The sequence below is a fragment of the Rissa tridactyla genome, chromosome 5 (genome assembly GCF_028500815.1).
Source record: "Rissa tridactyla isolate bRisTri1 chromosome 5, bRisTri1.patW.cur.20221130, whole genome shotgun sequence".
Taxonomy (NCBI): Eukaryota; Metazoa; Chordata; class Aves; order Charadriiformes; family Laridae; genus Rissa; species Rissa tridactyla.
This window is the reverse complement of record NC_071470.1, coordinates 35608211-35627754: the sequence shown is the minus strand read 5'-3', so window position 1 is coordinate 35627754 and position 19544 is coordinate 35608211. Positions and strand designations below refer to the sequence as shown.

General features: G+C 49.8%; 1 protein-coding gene across 3 annotated transcripts; it reads right to left on the bottom strand.

Annotated features, from left to right (window-relative positions):
• Positions 1–1188: 1188 nt before the first annotated feature.
• Positions 1189–18371, bottom strand: RPIA (ribose 5-phosphate isomerase A). 3 transcript variants are annotated; one of them, XM_054202900.1, is made up of 9 exons: positions 18099–18371; positions 13343–13403; positions 11430–11485; positions 8222–8281; positions 7595–7659; positions 7189–7257; positions 6514–6655; positions 5189–5288; positions 1189–3076 (listed from the first exon to the last, which is right to left on the bottom strand). In XM_054202900.1, exons 1-9 carry the CDS (start codon positions 18279–18281, stop codon positions 2979–2981), a joined length of 834 nt encoding a protein of 277 aa, XP_054058875.1. In that variant the 5' UTR covers positions 18282–18371; the 3' UTR covers positions 1189–2978. The 3 variants fall into 3 exon arrangements, with proteins under 3 accessions (XP_054058875.1, XP_054058876.1, XP_054058877.1); XM_054202901.1 differs by lacking the exon at positions 18099–18371 and adding an exon at positions 13975–14775; XM_054202902.1 differs by lacking the exon at positions 18099–18371 and having other exon boundaries at positions 8222–8707; positions 13343–13409.
• Positions 18372–19544: the final 1173 nt, after the last annotated feature.

Sequence of the window (19544 nt, the reverse complement as noted above, 5' to 3'; positions counted from 1 at the left end):
GAAGAACTGCAGCCTGTGGGAAGGGACACACATTGGAGAAGTTCATGGAGAACTGTTTCCCATGGGAGAGCCCCCACTCTGGAGCAGGGGAAGAGTGTGAGGAGTCCTCCACCTGAGGATAAGGAGCGGCAGAGACAACATGTGATGAACTGACGGGAACCCCCATTCCCCATCCCCCTGTGACAGAGGAGGTAGAGAAATTGGGAGTGAAGTTGAGCCTGGGAGGAAGGGGCCGGGGGGGAGAAGGCATTTTAAGATTTGGGTTTATTTCTCGTTATCCTACTCTGATTTGATTGGTAATAAATTAAAGTTGTTTTTTTTCCCCCAAGTCGAGCCTGTTTTGCCCATGACGGTAATTGGTGAGTAATCTCCCTGTCCTTATCTCAACGCATGAGCCTTCCATTATATTTTCTCTTCCCCTGTCCTGCTGAGGAAGGGGAGTGATAGAGCAGCTTTGGTGGGCACCTGGCGTCCAGCCAGGGTCAACCCACCACATATGACATGCTCACCTATAAATCATTATCTCTCCAAAAAAACATACATAATGATAATGGTGATAGTCTGGAAAAGCAAGGACCAGGGACTAGAAATACCTCTGCTGCCTGTACACTTCATTTTCATCAAACATGCTCGTGGCCAGGCAGCTACACAGCAGTGTAGGCAGGCTGTGTTGTCGGTGACAGAGCAGAACCATGGTCCACCAAAGCCACGCCAGGAGGGGACAGACTCCTTGCACTAAATGTGCCCCACACATGCTGGCAGATGAAGATGTGGATGGTCACGACAGGTCAGGGAGCATGGCAACCTCTGAGGGAAAGGACCAGACCTTTCTTAAGAGACCCTTAACTCAAAAATCCATCTACTCACTCTGAAAATAGGAGCTGGGGGAGTATACACAAAGGAAATCTGCACAAAGCCTCCAGAACTGGTCAGATGCCAATTTTTTTCCAGAACTTCAGAGATTTTAATTCCATTTCTGTAGTAAACTCTGCACCCACAGCCCAAGACCCACTCAAAGTCCCACCCCAAGCAGGAACATCTATTGCAAAAGCACCCGCCAGTGCTACCTGCACCCCAAGCACCCGGAGATACTTAAAGAGTCAGACCCGCCACCTTCACGCTTAGATTTAACAAGCCCCTGCTAAGCACAAAGCTGAATGAGATCACGTCTGGTCCAGGGCCAGAAAGTAATGGTGCGGTAATGGTTTTATTGGCTTTTTGAGAAGGAGCTGTTTGATTTCAGAGAGAGAGGAGAGTCAACAGCAACACTCGCTCCTGCTAATCTCATTTCCAGAAGCATGCTGAGTGAGAAGGCGCTTGGGCACAAAGCTTTGCTGGATTGCTCTCTGTTTATCTAGGATTACATTAGGAGCCCAAGACGCATCTGAAAACAGCCCGTGGCAAGAGCGAGGGTTTTTGCAAAGGGTTCCTGCAGCATCAGGTTTGGGGGAAGAGATATTCCAGTGTTTCCAACAAGTTGTTGGCTGGATGGCAGCCAGTACAAAATGCTTCAAAACTAACAGAATAGATGTGCAGGAAGGGGAAGATTTAGAGACATAAAAATAGCTCCTTTTTGTTGAAAATTAAAAAAAAAAAAAAAAAAAAAAAGAGCTGTATTTAGATGCACAGGTTTTAGACATGCAAATTTAAGACAGTCTCAAGGCAAGTACTGCAGCTAACAAGCGTTGATTAAATAGTCTGGTTAATTTAAAATAATATAATGCATTTACCTTAAGCAAAAACAAATCAAATGCAGAAGGGGGAATTAGGGCCCTTGTAAGGGGAGAACTACAGCACAAGTTAGTCTGACAGTGATCTGCCCCATTGTCCATGAAATAGTTACTTTAAAAACCAAATTACCACCAAATCTGGTATAACAACTCTTTATTTCAGTGCCTACAACACAGAGAGGGCTTGCATTTTGAAACCAGAACCATGCAAAGCACCTATACACCAAGAACAAGAACTGAACAAGTGTCTCTCTCCTGCTACATGTGGAATATTTAGGCAGGAAGACTTAGTTTTCCTGTGCGTTCTGCTCTATCCTTCCACAAATCAACCAGCTGCGAGGGGTGATAATTAACCTTCATTCCAAATCAAATAATTTGCCACTGAACAGTATTCCACGCTGCCCGAAGCTGCTCAAATATGCTTCTGTAAACTTCAGCAAGGACCCAGTTCTGCTCTCGGTTTACAAGGACAAAGTCCCAAACATCTCCAGCTACAGGAACAGACTTTAATCAGAGGTACTGAATTAACGGAGAGCAGAATTTGGCTCAAAGGATGAGAATCTCCTCCATACAGAGTCCCAGAAAAGGCCCTTATTAATGTCCCAGACAGAGGGATGTAGAGACCACTCTAGGCTCAGAGAATTGCCATGTGCACAGAGGACAACTAGACATCCTGAACTATTAAAAACAGTGGTATAGAAAAATAAAAGGCATAAAATACTGAACCAAAAAGGTTCCAAATAAGGCATCAGCAGGTCCCGACTGGACGTGCTCCCGTTATGTGCTTCACCCTCCCAGCCAGGGTGGTTAGGAACAATGCATTAGGATTGTATTTCTGGCCTCAATCACTAAGCACTATGAGCAACCAGAAGGGTTCAAGTTCTCTTCAAAAAAAAAAAACAAAAAACAAACAAACAAAAAAAACCCACCCACAAATTAAAGAGTATTCTTTTTGGTAAGTATTTCTTATAAAATAAAATAAAAATGTTAAAGCAATTTGTTTAAATGGTTCTTTAAAAAAAGACAACATTCCTGTAAAGTAAAAATATATATATATAGAAATAGAATACAATTTTTTTGTTTGTTTTTAAAAAAAGACATTCAGTATCACATCAGCGGATTCTGATCAACTTCCCATCCGTCTTCTTTGATAACCGCTGCTCGTTAAGGCAAAACATCAGGTTGGCACCGTTATAACAGCTGAATCAAACCGGCCGAAGGTGAAACAGAGCAGGCAGCATGCTGGCATCAGCGAGGCTGCTTCTCCCGCACGCTGACCGAGCCGTCCTCCATGCCAAAGTACACCACCTCTGCCATGTCGATGAAGAGCCCTGTCTCCACCACACCTGGGGAACAAGAGTTCATGTGGCAGTTAATGCCAGAGTCACCCCATTGCTCAAACCCTCCGCTCTGACCATGTTTTTGTTCGTTAAGAGGCACTAGTGCCTCCATCAGAGGTTTGGAGAGAGGCATCCAACCTGGATGATGTTGCATCAGCTGCACAGGGAGCCTCCGGGAAGCCTTCTTCACGTGGTCACCCAAAGAGAAAGCTCTCTCCAGAGTGAGAAACAACTCTGAAAGATCCCCCGATGCTCACACTGCCCCAGCCACACCATTACGCTAACACAATCACAAGCATGGCATTTTCAGCCATGACCCACAGGAGCAAGAGGAAGCCACATGCAGCCACAGGCTTAGTCACTTTGCCTTCAAGCACACCTAAAAAGCCTATCCTGTTAGAGAACACCTCTATAACACTTGTTCAAACGTTAAGACACAGCAGATCTGATCCTACCTCTGCAATTTGTAGCCCGTTTGCAAATGTACTTTTGGTTGCATTAAATTATGGGGTGCTCCTAACTTCACAGCGATCACTGAGCCGGAGGCCAGAAAGGTAGAAAGAAATGAAGGACGAGGGCTACCACAAGCCAGAGCCCTACTGTCCCACTGTATTTAGGCTTTAACAGTGCTGCTTATCCACTTCTGGGTAGGGAAGATGCTTTTCTACCCATAGCAGGTCCATTTCTGAGCAGCAAACAGTGCTGAGACCATCTCCACACCAACACGATGGAACGGGTCCCATCATTTACCATTCATCTCTCAAACAAAAGAGATGCAAGGAAGAAGTCCTTGCAGAGAGGCTGTTTTGTTTGCAAACAGTGTGACCGGACGCTGTTTCTCTCTTGCACAGAAACAGCTCTAATGATACAGGGATTCGTACGGCCATAGGCAGCAACCACATTAGGATACAGAGCGCTGCACCAGGGACAGCCCAGAACAGCTGTGGTCACCGGTTCATTTAGAAGTGCTCCCGCTGAAGATCCAAACCTGCCACCTACTGCTGACTGTGAGCAAGTGACAGGTAATTATTCAGACAGCAAAGACACCAGGACAAGCCAAGGCAGAGGTAGCACCCTAGCAGTTTGCTCCTAGAGCAGGAAGAGAAACCTCAGAAGCAGCACTGAAGGAAGCAAAGCCACTGGAAAGAGGCAACTAGAAGTTACTGGCAGCTCTTCACCCAGCCTACACCCATGGCCTCTGCCTGCTCTTGTGTTTTAACTGTGATGCCAGGACAATAGATTGCTGCTTTGTTGGGACACTGAGGTTTGCGCAACAGGATCCCATCCTGTTCCTGCATGCTCTGACAATGCACGAACAGTCAGTGAAGGCAGTTGTGTTACGGACTTCAGGGGCAGGCAGGTATCTGGGACAAACTCAAAGATAAAAGATACAAAATATGTATTCAAAAGCCAACCAGATTCAAGAGCAGACTTTGACAAGGTAACCAGACAAGATATCTAGATGTGGCCAGCCTATCTGCTGCTTTCCTCAAGTCCAGCGAGTGCCACTGCCCCTGGGCAGACCTGGGTTGTCCAGAAGCAGCTCTGGCCTGGGCAGCAGGTCTCATGCAAAGCAGAAGCCCTTGCAGAGGGGCTGTTGTGTTTGCAAACAGTGAGACCAGCCACTGCTTCTCTCTTGCACAACAATAGCTGCAGCAACAGCGAGGATACGCTGTGCCCTCACAGCAAGGTGAGCCTGTAGGACCACACAATGGTAAAGGGATGCAGAGCTGTAAGGAGCTTCTGGAAAATACCGTAACTCAGTGCAAACCCTTGCTCCAGAGTCCACCAGTGCTTCCATTAAAAGCCTCTTTCTAACTAGGCACGAGGAGAGTAAGGAAGAGCACAGGACTGGCATGCCTAGTAGAAAACAGTCTCACAAGTCAACCTGGTATCACCCCACGTTTTCACCACCATACAGGAACGCCACTTGGGTACAGTTGTACTAATTCAGATGCTAACTGCCCCTACATTTGTTTCTACTTCAGAGACCTAAGAGAGGCACTAAGCACACACACACACTTCCTCTTATCCACAGGAGACCTCCCACAGTCAGGGTTATCTAGCAGGGGCCAAGCCTCAGACAGCTTTTGGATTTTTTTAAATCGCAGACATTACCTGGTATCATTTTTATAGCTGTGTTCACTTCACTCCATTCATGAACCTTGTCAAATTTCCAGTCCAGGATGAAGTTCCCATTGTCTGTCACCACGGGTCCCTGGGAAGCAAACACATTTGTCAGCACTGTGAGATCCTTGTCTACCAAGCACAGCCAGGGATTGTCACAGCCCTCACCCAGACCAGCCATCCCCACTGCAACGGTTTACAGAGTCATCATTCAAGTAAATCAGGGCAGTCTACAATAAGCCTGTAAGTAAAACCATCGCCCAAGGCAACTGCTTGTTCCTCGTTCTCCTGCGTACTGATAATCATGCAGAAGCTGGAAACAACAGTGTAACTTCATCACTGGAACAGGGGATCTGTTGTCTTAAAATGGCCATTACAGGCAATTCAAGCCAAAAGAAGCACCCCGTCCGCCCAAATAAGAGTGTGCTCCTGGATGCCATGGGGAGGTTTTGGAGTTGAAGAATATCTGGCCTTCAGCGTCCCAGATGTGCTCAGCACTCTCTCAAGCCCAACAAAAGGAGCAATTGGGTCCTTTCACAGCACAGAGACAGCTGGGGCTGAGGACTAGGTGTTTCAGTGGCACTAAGCAGGATGCGCAACCACATGTGCCAGCAGGGACCAGCATCTTTCGGGAAAACGGCTCATGCTGGAGCAGCACCAATGTGCATTCCCTGAGTGAGGCTGGTCTCAACTTTGCAGAGAATGACTGGTTTGCTCTTCTCACGCACCCAAATGCAGTCCCTAAAGCCTCTTGGGATTAGACACATTAAAAACAAGTATTCAGCCTTCGGGCATTAACTCCAACCATTACCGCAGAAGGTTCTCCTTCTCCCCTGTCAGACAACACGGGCTGGCAAAGCCCCACTGCCCAAGTCAGGATACGACAGTGGTAGTGGAGACAAAGTGTCTCCAGTTTTAATTCAGTCCAGCGCTGGCTCCCTGTGGCACAGAGAAGCCTGGAATGGAGCATGAGCTGCCCACCCGACTCGAGACCTCCTTTGAGAGCCCAGACTGCCCTCCGGCCCCCAAACGTCCCCACAGAGCAGCAGGTCAGACCCGGGCTGGCAATCCCTCCTTCTCCCTGCCCAGGGATGCTTGCTTTAGGAGACATAAACCAGAGAGGCTTTCCACGAGCAGCACCGACCCTGAAACACATAGTTCATTAACCAAAGTATAATTAGTGGGAATTACACAAGATACCACTCGTGGGAGTGAAAGCCCAGATTTAATTAGATGAAAGGCCAGACCTCAGGTCCTCTGTTTGCCCACATTGAAGTGGCTCCTCTGGGGAAGCAGGGCCGATCAGCGACACGTACCGCTTTGCTAACAGCCATCCGCAGCTCTGCAGCACCTCCGAAGTTTTTGGTCAGGGCTCTGGTGACAGGGACGTAAGCCATGGGGATGACTTCAATAGGAATTCCCTTCTTCCACTGCTCACCGAGGCTCTCCGATTTTTTCCTGAGGGCACAGTTTGAGGTGGGATTAGCATCAGATGTTGCATTGCTAACACCATTAACATAACACACTTATCACATTACCTCTTGCTAACCCCTCAGGCATAAGGCCCTGGAGGGCACAGCGGTCAGTTCACATGTGCACGCATGTAGGAAGAACCAGTTTAATGCACGATGCTCCATTCACTCCTAAGCCTTGTTTTGACACGTTTTGGACAAGCAGGACACGAGTTGTTTTTTTCCATAGCCCTGAGGCTGTATGTACAGAAGGGGAAATTTATTCTGCGCTGACAATCACTGAGCTCAAAGAGCAGGGCAGCCATTTCCCCAAAAGCTCTGCTGACTCCTAAGCAGGCCTGCTGAGTTGAAAATTAAGAAAAAAGCTAAACTGAATTGCTGAAGCACTGGGAGTCATGCTCATTTCCACCTATTCCTGCTCACTTCCCTGACCCACTGGAAGGGCAATGTGGGCCTAACACAGGACCATCCAAATCCTCCCACTGGACACAGAGGTATCATGAATAGTACTATTTTTACCTGTAATCAGCAATAACGATGAAGCATTTTGCATATCCTGCAACTATCTTTTCCTGCGTCAAGCAACCACTGCAAGGGGGAAAAAAATAACATAAATATCAGAAAACAGACTGCTCCTCAGGCCTGATGGTCTTAAAGTCCAGTCCCCTCCATCATATTCTTGCTGGTTTTGGTGCTGCCTTTGTCCTACATCAGGGCTCTTTCCCCTGTCCCATCCGTTGATCCTCCTTGTCCCTTGCACACACTCTCAGTCAGGAGCTATGTCCCACTGCAGGTATACACACAGCCCTGCACAGGATCCCATCAGCCTCTCCAGCCCACCCCAGAGACATCCACAGCCAGAAAAGGATGCTCAGAGGCCACTGCCACCAGCGTCGCACACAGAGAGATGGACAGCAAGGCTCACCCGCCACCTTTGATAAGGTTGAGATGAGAGTCCACTTCATCCGCTCCATCGATGGCAACGTCAAGCTGTAGGAAGAGGAGAAACTTGGTGTGGTAACTTCTCCCATGCAGCATCCAGGAGCTGCTCTTGGTGCAGCTTGGGAGGGTGTCAGGTCCCAAGCGGCCAGATGCCAGCCTGACCGGAGACGAGCATCTGATCAGCCACCCAAGGATACCAGCCCCTGCCAAACCACAGGCATGTGAGAGCAGGAGAAAGAAAAACCAAAACCAACTGCTGCTCTGCAAGACACATCACTTTAGCACACAAGCAGGGAGCTCCCAGGGAAAATTTCAGTGACACTTCAGCAACACAACATCCCTGCCTCAGGCCAGCAAGTCTCAGCCTGGAAGAGGTGCCAAACACCTGGAGGAAACACAACTCTGCAGGCTACTTGCCATCTAAAGGGACAAGCACCAAGACAAGAATAAGGCTTGGGGGAAAAAAAATAAACTAAGCTAATTCCCGCTCATGTTGTACAGCATGGCTGCCTAAACTCATCCTCAGGGGAGGATAAAGGAGCCTGATGCTTTATGAAGAACCAGGTTAAAGGAAGGTCAGGTGAGGTCTTACCTCTGCAGTCCCACTTACCTCTGGATGTCGGTCCAAGTCACTTAGTGTTAAGCCGTTCTGCAGGATCAGCTGACGGGCCTGTGCACCAAGAACACAGCAAACACCATTTACTGGTGGCAGGAAAGGAAGACAGACTCGTGGTGGCATTCCACTGGCTGCAGCAAGGATGGAATCTCCCTGGGAGAGCTCCACTGCCCCACTCTGAGCTGGCAGAGGCTGCAGCCAGCAGCAAGAGCACATGGCAAGGAGAAAATGGTGCCTCCAGACCAGATTGTTTTAACCAAAAGAAAACCCTGCTGCTGATTTGAGCTAAAATGCTCAGATGGTGCAACAGGACTCCTCGGTTCAGGTCTCTCCATACTAAATAGCCAAAAGCCCCATCAGCTTGGTGGGAATCACTTGTATCTAAGCGTTAGAGGAGATATGGGATTTTTGAGTCCTGTGTTGTTTCAGCTTGGACATCATTCTCCCTCGCACCCTTCCAGCCCCTCTGATTTCCTTCAGCTGAAAAACAGGAGCAAGAAAATGAAATATTTACACCATAGCAATGCGGGACTAACAATGAAGATATTTTTCATATTGGAAAGAAACAAACTAACAAAAAAAGAAAAGGCAAAAAAAGAAAAGCACAACTCATGGAGAAAGTGTGGGAAGCCTCCTGAAACAGCTGTTTGGTGGCTCCGATCTACTTTTACTGATGTGGCTGTGTATTTCCCTCTAGTGGCAATACAACACAGAACACCCAGAGTTACCCACCACTCGGTCTGTCAGTTTAAACAGGAGTTCAAACTTAGAGAACCATGAACTGGTTGAATTTTCTGGGTTACAAATCATTGTCTGAGTGAGACTCCCTCCTTGCACACACTCTGCTCGAGTCTGAAACCTCCTACCATGCTGTAGCTAGACCAACAAGCCCCAGTGCTATAGCCCAGATCAACTGATTCCCCTGAATTTTACCCACTAATGCTAACACAGTGCATAAGTCGCATGTATTGGCAACCCAGAAACATTAAAAAGAGTTAGCAAGTGGTACTCCTGGCAATGAGATATGATTTGAATCATTTATCGTGGCATTTCATAGCATGCAGTTTTAACACCCATGGGCTGTGGGCTCTTGATCTGTGCACTAAGATTGCCCTAAGGACTCACAAAATAAAAAGAATAAAAATCAGTGGGTTTACATTCATTACATGGTGTCCACATAAAGAGATTTCAGGGATCTGGGAACTGAAAGCATTGAAAAACACTGTGCTGCACATGCAGGCCAGATCCTGAACAGGCTTAGAGGCAGCAGCGTGGAAACGAGGTGTCTCTCTCGAGGCTCTCTGCTTGCAAGGCGATGGGAGCAGACCAACAGGAATCAAAAGCAGAGCTCCCACAACCGGGGGAAAAGTGGCAGTAACTGCGCGGCACTTGCCAAGAACGGTCTCACTCTGTGCTGTCAGTACACGTCCAGGTGAAAAGAAGGAACAACGCAAAAGCCAAGGGACAGATACTTACCCTGGCTCTAGCTTTACTGATGGTGATGGAATAACCCAACCTGACAAAAGGGAAGGGAGGAGAATAAAAGCCCACTGAAACCAACTCTTCCTTGCCAGTAATCTCAGGCAGCCATTTACACCTGTACGTAGTGAAAATAAGATGCTGGTTTGCTGACCTGGGAATGCTTCACTCGGAACTGGTTGAATTCTAAGAGACTGCAAAAGATACAAGGCAGCCTCATGTCTGGGGGATTTGGGCTCCTGCAGGTGTACGATCTATCTCTTCCCTTTAACAGCAACCTTTTTGTTTTACTGGTAAGAAACTGTGTAGTGTTACACAAACTATTCCAATATTTCAAGGCAGGACAGGCTCCAGCCCACCTTCACTATAACAGCTTTATCAATGTTTTCCGTAAGACCTAACAAGTCAACCCAGAGCACTTCTCCTAGGTTGAAATGGGACACGGTATCTCAGGATGAGGATCATTTTAGACAGATCCAAGACAGACTCTCACCACAGAAGTACTGATAGAGGTTAAAAAAAAAAAAAAAAAAGACAAAAAAGAAGAAGAAAAATCTAGTTTTTCCTTTTTGCCCTTTGCAGTAGTTTGTATTATATCTCAGATGGCCACTGGTTGTTTGCAACAGCTGGGAAAAGAGAGCTGTTGCATCACCCCATCACCCCACACTCACACTTTAAGAACATCTGCAGGGTAAGAGGATATTAAGTTTTCATAAGATTTCAGGATAATTCAGGTTGGTCTCTATCAACCTCCAGGTCAAAGCAGGGTAAGCTACCAGGTTGCTCAGGGTTTTACCCCATTCCGGTCTTAAAAACCCCAACGGACAGTTGCTGCACAGCCTGCCTCACTGCTTGGTTGTCCTCACGGTGAAAAAGTTGTGACAAAAGTACAATCCCGAGGTCTACAACAGGACTTTGAGGACACATGCCCAATTCCTAGACTGGAGCATTGCCACAGCCTCAAAAACCCCATGGGTGATCCCCATCATGTCACCTCTCCCTGCCCAAAGGGGACAAGGTGTCAGCTGCTCCTCTGCAGGACATTCCCACCTCAAGGAATAGAGGCGGAGAGAACAAAGCCAGTTGCCTGAAGGCATGGAAGCTGAGAAGCTTCCCCAGCAGCTCTGTGTTTCACCACCAAGCCACTTCTCCCTCTCCCTGCAAACCTCTCAGTGCTAGCTTGGTGTGAACCGATCCCTGCAAAAGCTGCACAGCAAAGGAAAGATTAAGCCAATTTCTATTCTGCAATTTCTTATAAAAGCCAGTTGGTGCATTTCAAGTTCCTCCTAAGCTTGCTATTATTGCTTGCAGCATGATTTTTACAGCTTAAGAGCTTGATACAGAATCAAAGGAGGCTAAAGTGTCTCCCAAGAGTTTTGCATTATGAGTCTGGTTCACCACTCTCAACAGCATTTTCTGTAAGTGGGATCCAGAGCAAGCCACACACCAACAGACATAACCAGCGTTACCACACTGGTTCAAAACACACCTCCTAGCACTATGGCATCCCTGCAGTTCATGTCAGGGTAACACAGCACCATCACCGCCAGCTTCATGAGGTCCATCTGCAGGCTGCATGTCGGCTGCTCTCACCAGTGCTTTCAGCTAACTCACACGGCAAGGAGACAGTCCAGAGAGCAGGGTGGTTGCCTCCCACAGCCAAAGGGAAGATGCCCTTCGTGAGTGTTTGGACTAGCAGAAAGCAAAGGAGTAAAGTGCTTACCTGAAAAGATGTAGGGATGCAGACAATTGTTAGGTTCTCCTCTTTAACCCGCTCAGCTGTAGGATAAAAAGCAGAAGCCTCGGTTTGTTCGTTGCAGTAGGGAAAAAACACATTAACTTTCACTTTAAGAAATCTCAGTTCAGAGCAGTCCCTTTGAATCACTGCAATTACTTGCTTGGCTTGCAAATAACTCAGTCACGCTCAAACGCAAACAGGTGCCACCCCGCATAGGCTACGGCTCAGTTTCTACGGTCAGAGAGGTTCGAACACCCACCCTGGCTCAGACCGAGACACCATGAGCCATTAACCTTTGTGTCTCCAGCAGCAGAAGAGCCTCGTCAGCAAATAGTCACCTGGGAAATTAGCCCCACTTCCCTCTCTCACTCCATTAGACAGGTTTTGCTTGTAAACAGAAAGCCTCGGCAGCTGTCTGAAAGGTTTTCTGGCTTGTTGCCTCGGGGACATCACATTCATTTATTATAGAACATTTAAATATATGGCAGGGAAAGGACTAATAAAATTCAGTATTCCATTAAATGGAAGGAAGTATTTCCTCCCACAGGTTAACCTCAAATGACTAAAATCTATTACTAAGATATCGTTATGGACAAAATGTTATTTTAGTAATTACAATACTTAAGCGTAAGCCAACAGCCTGAGAGTCAGTAACAGCTCTTGCACCAGAGCAAGCACACGGGCTACATGCTTCAAGGAAACCCACATCCCAGTGCAAATGTATTCAGTAGACATGAAAACTCGGACTTTGCAGCCTGGAACAGGCAATACACTTTAAGTAGTATACCTATTTATTTAGAGACTGATTCTGTCTTAGAGTCAGGAGTAGCTGCAATACCGAGCCAAGCCCAGAAAGCTGACCTGCAGGTCCCAAACCATCTCCCAGACAATTAAGTGTATTGCACACAGCATGGGGTGACGTGGGTGCCAAGAGGCAGGCACAGCACCATCTCTGATGTTCCTCTGGGAAGCGAAGCACTGCGCCATGCTCAGACTTCAGACCCGCTTGCCCATGGTGGGCCGGGGGACAGCTAGTCACAAGGGGACTTCCCAGCCACACAGAGCCACCCAGGTGGGACACACCGAACTCTGCTTCCGAACAAGAGTCCCCCTCTGGGTCGAGCAAGACCCCCATGAACGACAGGGCTGATGCTGCACTCCTGACCCGTCACACATAGCTGCTCTGTTTTGCATCCCAGGACAGCAAAGCAGGACGAGGCACAGCACGTCCACAAGCAGATCTGCCCTAGGGCTCACTGCAAGCCAATCTCTGCACCCTCTGTAAGGAGGCACGATGATAATTACCCTCACATTCACTTTGCAAAAATGCCTTTGCCTCACTTGAATGCTTGGCTGAAATTTTCTGAATCACACCTTGAGTAAACTTGCACCTGGGGCAAGCAGATAAACCTAGCTGTAGGGTATATGAAAAAGGGCAGCAGGATTTCACATTCCTCATTTTCATTACGCCTCAGCAGGACCCTCAATGTGAATAAAGTGGACGTGAGCGAGCAGCATCAGCCGCATACAAATGGGTTAACGGAAGCAAAGCAGCTGCGTGGCCCAAAGCCACAAAGCAAGTCAGGACTGGGCAGAGCTGGAACGCAACGGAGGGGTTTAGATCTGGTTTGTGGTGGGTGCCACTAAAGCACTTTTTCTGGCTGTACGGGGAGAACAGGTGGCAAATCATTACTTCCTCAGGACTCTCTGCAATAACTTCGGAGCACAAGACCCAGTTTTAACCTTCAGCTTCAAGGAGGACACAGCAGTCGGTGATCAGACCCAAGGCATTAGCTCTAAGTCAGCATCCAGAAGATTTAGCATGTTTTTCAAGTAGTTGGGGCAGCCGGACAAGGGTACTTTCTGCAGCGGGAGGAACACGAAGGGGAGCATCCTACCTAATCGATGCACCGCATGGACAATTGTAGAACCGCTTCCAATCCCAAGAACTTGATTGTTCTGCAAATTAAGAGAGACAGGAGATCTGTTACTGGGGCCTTGACACAAGGGCTGTCTGCTTTTCCTGGTAGATTCAACATTATAAACACATGCAAGAGGAACCTTGCCCAGAGATGCACTGCCAATACACAACGTCTCAGCTCGCTGCAGGCAAGGAAGGAAACACACTGTGCCAGCGAGGGCACGAGCACTGTCTGTGGCTAACGGATTTTAAGCAACTGGCCTTCTCATTAAAGGACATGGGCTTGCTAAATACCACCACGGTCTGAATCTCAGGGTGTTCAATGCACACTCACTGCTAGTTGCTGGCACACCGTGCACCCTCTCCTGCTGGAAAGCTGGGAGTTTCAGACAATACCACAGAGGAAGAAGCTGAAACAACCTCAAGATAACATCTCCCAAGGAAGCCGCACAGTAAAAGCATGGGTTTGCTGCCAACGGTATTGTTAGTAAACAGTACGGATGCACCAGCGGCCAAAGCAAAGAGCACAGCAGCAGTTCCTAGAATATAATAAAAACCACCCTCCAAAACAGAGCATACAACTGCCTATTACAGAGTCCAGCAACACACCTGAAAGACAGATGAGCCTGGCAGCGTATGCTGAAGAGGATCACACTTTAACCACAGCTCAGCCCTGGACTTCCTCTGATTATGGTCTGGTTTAAGAAGGATCTCTACCATCTCATCCATAACACAGATATGCCTCTAACAGGTGCTGCAGGCTGAGGGTGGATGGGTGCAATTGTGTTACCTCCGCAAGAGAATGCTCTGTGATGTAAGTCTCTGTTTATTATCAGAACAATCTCCCTCCCACCCACTGAGAGCTACCTGTAGCCTCTTGCACACTTCCAATTTTCAATGTACTTCCCCTTCTTTGGATGGGATCCAAAGTCTAAATTGACTTAAGGAGGCCCAATATCACCACAGAGACTCCAGATGAGAAAGACTTCAAGCCAGCCAGAGATGCAGGCACAGAGCTGTTGTGCATTATGTCTTGGACATTATACAGGTCTGGAGCTCTTTCTCCATGTGCAACAAATCCAGAGTTCAGCAGGTGTGGAAAAGCCACACCTGCAGCATTTCAACCAGCTAAAGTCTTACTGGCATGCAAGCTTGCGTTGGAGAGGTGGAGGTCAAGGCAGGTCACATTCCCCTAGGATTAATGATTTCCCTTGCTTAAAAAGCTTAAGAAAACCAAAAGTTTTCCAAAACCCAGCACAAAACCAGAGACTCGGCTTATATCCCAGCCCTCACTGATCACCGTGACCCTGCAAAACACACAGAAAGCAACAGATCGCAGCTGCACGCCTGCAACGTTGCCAGCAGAAACCCAATAGCTCCCGAGGTTTCCCAGTTTCTCCTGCCCAGCAGGCAGAGCCAAGCGTGGCCAGCCAAGGAAGGGGCAAGCAAAGCTGCACGGAGGCCGGCAGGACACAGGCAGTACCAGTGCTCCCAAGAGACTTGTTTTGACCTGGGAAGAGGCAGTTTCTTCTCTTTGCCCTCATTTCTATAGGGTGGGACAGCTTCTTGGAGCAGCTGGATGCCCTAAAGCGGTGGGGAAAGCCTCAGCATCAGCCACTCCACTGTAATGCGGTGGGAAGAGCTCGCAAGGATCCCAGCCCATCGCTGGCAACAAACCTGAAGGAATTTATCAGTGAGGAGGGGAGAAGCATCCTCCCTTAGGTGGTGGCAAGACCTTGGGCTAAGTGGTTTTCCCAGAAAGACAGTTTAAGCCAGCCTAAACTGGTGCTGTCACAACCCCCGCCTTACCGCAGCTCCCACCTCTCCCTCCTCAGCTCCCACCCCAGCCAGACAAGGGGCAAACCAGCCAAAAAACAGGGGCAGGGTGAATGTCAGCAAGAAGCAGAGCACAAGGTCGGTGTGCAAGGTCCTGCTCACAGCACCAAAGAGCAGCACCTCATGCAAAAAAATGACATTTCAGGTTGTTTACTAAAACCCCAGCAAACGAAACCAAAGCACTGAGCCACAGCACAGTTGAGGATCCACGTAGGGACTCCATGAGTGGAGTCAGCAGGGATCACAGCATTTTCGCAGGTAACCCAAGGGCCTAGAGATGCTGCCCTAGAATACAGATGCTGACAAGGCAACGCACATCGAGTGGGTATCAGCAGCACCACACTGGCTGGCCGGTCCAACATAATTTTCTAAGACTAGGATTTATACAGCCAAAGATCAGGAGATAAATACATTGCAAAGCCCAAAGTTTCCCCTTAATAATGCTCAGCTCTCTGGGGCAGCAGGACCTACGGCTCTCGCCTGTCTTTTCATTTCTAATGGAGACTCCATCAGGGCCAACAGAGAGGTGTTGTATAAACGCAAAGCCAGCCCTCCCCAAGCAGCTTACAGCTCTAAAGCCCCAAGCCCCGTGCCAGCCCCATTCCTCCGAGCGGTCACAGCACCACAGCCTGCAGCTTCTGAGGCTGGTCATCTCTGTGTCTACTCCGGTACTGGGGGGGTCTGCTCCTATAGCTGCCTGAGGACAAGCACTGTGGGTAAACACACCAATCTGTCTTTAATTAAAAAAAAGAAAAAAAAAGAGAGAGAGAGAAGAAAGTTCTTCTCTCCTAATCCCCCCACCCACAGGTTTTATATCTGCTACAGGCAGCACGAGGGGCTGCTGTGCTGGCACAGATAGGGATGGGTGTGAAGCAGGATGCCAAGCGAGGGCCCTGATCTAGTACCGGTACCAAACCCCCCGGTGCCACAGATTTATGGCACAGTTAAACGGGAGAGATTTGTCCAGCATAATTGAACCGTGAAGTCAGTGGTGTCTCCCACGCGTCCCTGCCGTGCAAGGAAGGAAGTCTGCAGCTTTGCTTTCAGAGATTACTTTGCTCCCTCTGTTAACAGCAATAGCTCTAACAGTCAAACACAAAGTTATCAGTTACAAACAGCAGCTGCACCCTGACAGTGCAAACTGAAGGGGAGACGGGTTTTATCTGACAGCTAAGATCATCTAACTCCATGGTGGTGACTCTACCCTGCTTCTCCATCATCGCTTCAAACCAGCTTGCACAGCAAGCATTGCAATATTACTCCGGACGCTGCCTATTTTACTTCTTCAGTATCGCTAGCTGGGCACTGAACTTTAATCAGCTGGGACACAGCCAGAAACATCGTCCTAAGTTCGCTTGACCATAAAACAACACAAAGGCCAGCTATTTCACTAGGAAAAGTCCAAAATTAAGAGTCACGTTTTAGCCCAAACCAAAGGCAGACCCAGCTCGCGATAACCCACAGCAGCCACCATGCCTTGGCTCCACGCTTTGCTACACAAAGTCCTTCCTCCAGCAACCCCTCAGTGTGCAACTTTAGGGCTTGCTTTGGGTAAGAAAGGCGGGTTTTATGCAACTGCCAGTCCATCCCCCACCCCACAGACAGCTTTTGAACACATTGGCCTGGCAGGGCGTAGGTCTCAGATGGCATGCAGTGTGCTCTCTGCAGGCAGGTACAGACTGCTCAGAGCAAGGAGAGGCTGTAAAACAAGTGAAACATTTACAGGACACCAGGGAAGCCACTGGCAAGTGAACCTCAAAATGCCAACCCAGTGGCGAGGAGCAGGAAGGAAAAGGGAATTTCCCCCCCACCAAGTTCTAACATCTACCTCTTTGGCAGTGACTCTATGCCCGTTTCATCACTGCTGTTGCAAAAGGACTTGTACAGCAAACATTGCGATAAACCACTGCGTGACTTTAACCGTTGATCTCCAAGTGTTCACAATCAGCCTGTGCCAAACCTCAAGCAGCTCCAGTCCTATTTAACCTTCAAGGGGTCGATGAAAGCCCCTTGCTGCAGTTCCCTCCCTGCAGCGGACAGGACATGGCCCCCTGGCTAGGGGCTGTTGCTCCTTTCTCGGGTGCTCGGGCACAGGGTACAACAGCAGAGCACCCTGGACTCAGAGAAAGAAGCAGGACTCGGCGTGAGCCTGAACTCCCACTACAGCCCACCTTGCAGGCAGGTGCATGGTGAAAGTTTGGAGGTGCAAGACGTTACCCCAAACTCAGGGTGTACCCTGCTGCGCCAAGCAAGGCACTGAGCTGCTGCCGGGAGGCGTGCGTTGAGCGCAGAGACAGGAGGGGAAGAGTAGCTTTCTCCCTTCTCCAGGCTAAAGCAGCACAGCCCAAAGCAAAGAAGGAAGAGGATCAGCAGGGCCCACCCGTGCGGCCCAAGGTCCCTCATTGCACCCCAGGACCATCCATGCTTTGTGGGGAGCAAGGGGTCCCTGCACCCCAGGCTTCCCCGTGCACTGGAGGGGCGCGGGCAACCCACAGACCCTCCGTCCACTGCGAGGCTCCGTGCCCCCCACGGCCACTCCGTGCATTGGGGGTCCCTGAGCCGCGGGGACACTCCATGCACCCCGGGGTCCGTCCCTGCACCCCGGGGCCGCTCCGTGCACTGGAGGGGTCCGTGCACCCCGGAGAGCCTCCATGCCCTGGGAAGCTCCGTGCACTTCATTGCCACTTTGTGCACTGGGGGCTCCCCGCACCCCGCGGCCACGCCGTGTACTGGGGGGGTCCCTGCACCCCGGAGCACCCCCGTGCACCGGGAGGCTCCGTGCAACCCACGGCCACTCCGTGCACTGGGAGGTTCCCTGCCTCTCGTGGCCGCTCCGCGCACCGGGGGTCTCCGTGCCGCCGGTACCCCGAACAAGGCAGGGCTCCGGGACGTCTCACCTGGACGTGCTTGTCCACCGCCGCGCAGGCGGCCAGCCTCTTGGCCTCCTCTGCCATGGTGCCGCCGAGCCGCCCGCGGGCGAAGGCGCGCCTCCCCGCCGCCGGCCCCGCTCTGACCCTCCCCGGCGGCCGGGCAGCCAGGGGCGTGCTGCGGAACGGGCCGGGCCGGCCGAGGAGCCGCATGCCGCCGCGGCCCGCCCCCGGGGGGCTCTCCCGCACGGGCTGGAGGCCTGGGCCGAGCCGGTTCCCTTCCTCCTCCTCCTCCTCCTCCTCCTTCTCCTCCTGCTCCGGGAGGCTGGGACTTGTAGTGCTGCCAGCCGCGAACTACAGCTCCCACAATGCACGACAAGGCTCGGGGTGTCCGCTCCGCCCGCCCGAGCCGCAATGCCGGAGGAACTTTTTTCATCGATGTATATACATGTATATATCGGGTTTTCCAGGGACAGAGGGGTTGAGGCTTTCCCGTACAGTGCAGAGGAATGGGCAGTGCTGGGGGAGGAGAGCGGGTGGCGGGGGGAGCCCCGCACGGCGCCAGGCAATGCAACAAGCTCAGGGCGTTACTTAACTCTACCCGGGCTTCCAGAGGTGCTAATGCAGAGCCTCTCTTGGACTTTTACTCAAAGTTTGTAGCATGATCTCGCTGGGAAGTTCTTCTGTATGGCAGGGGGTGAAGGACTGGCGAGCCATGGCCTGCCCCAGCTGGGAGCGTGTCGCAGGACTCACAAGGAGGAACATGGATGTGACAGAAAACACTGGTCCTCTGACCACGCCAGCACTTAGTCGTCCTCATCCCACCCTGCATGAAGGTCAGGATAAAACTCGATGGAGGTGTTTCTGTCAGGGAGCACACAGAGCCTCTTTTTTTGCCATATTTTTTTCTCCTCTATTCTGGGTTGGCATCTGCTGAAACCCTTTGTGAAGAATACCAAGAGAGGCAGACGAACCTCCAAGTACCTGTGCACCTGGGGGACACGTTAGGACCACGCAGAGGCATCTCAGTTTCTCTCCAGGTTGCAGTCCCACCAAGATGAATAAGCATTACAAGTATTTATCACTCACTATTCACTCCAAGGCCAGACCACAATGTGTAGAGAATAATACATATTTCATTATTATTATTTGCACAACAGAAGAGCTGCTGTTGGCTTTTTCTTTTTTTAAATTCTGTGCATGACCGACTTGTTCTGTTGCCAACCTCTGCGATTCTGATGTGATTTTTAAGGGCTAGAAACGTTTCCTTTTGTTTTCCCTGGGCCGGCACAGCAGTCTTTGAACAATGGGGTGGTATTTCAACAAAGACTCCATTATTGCTGCCCAGGCTTATCTCAGCGCGGTATGGCCTCACCTTTCTGTGCAGAGCAGGTGACTTGCTATTAAGAGCAGCGCGTGATTGCTGTACAGTCGTTCGGTGTTTTCTGATAGCTGGCAACGATCTTTCCTGCAAGT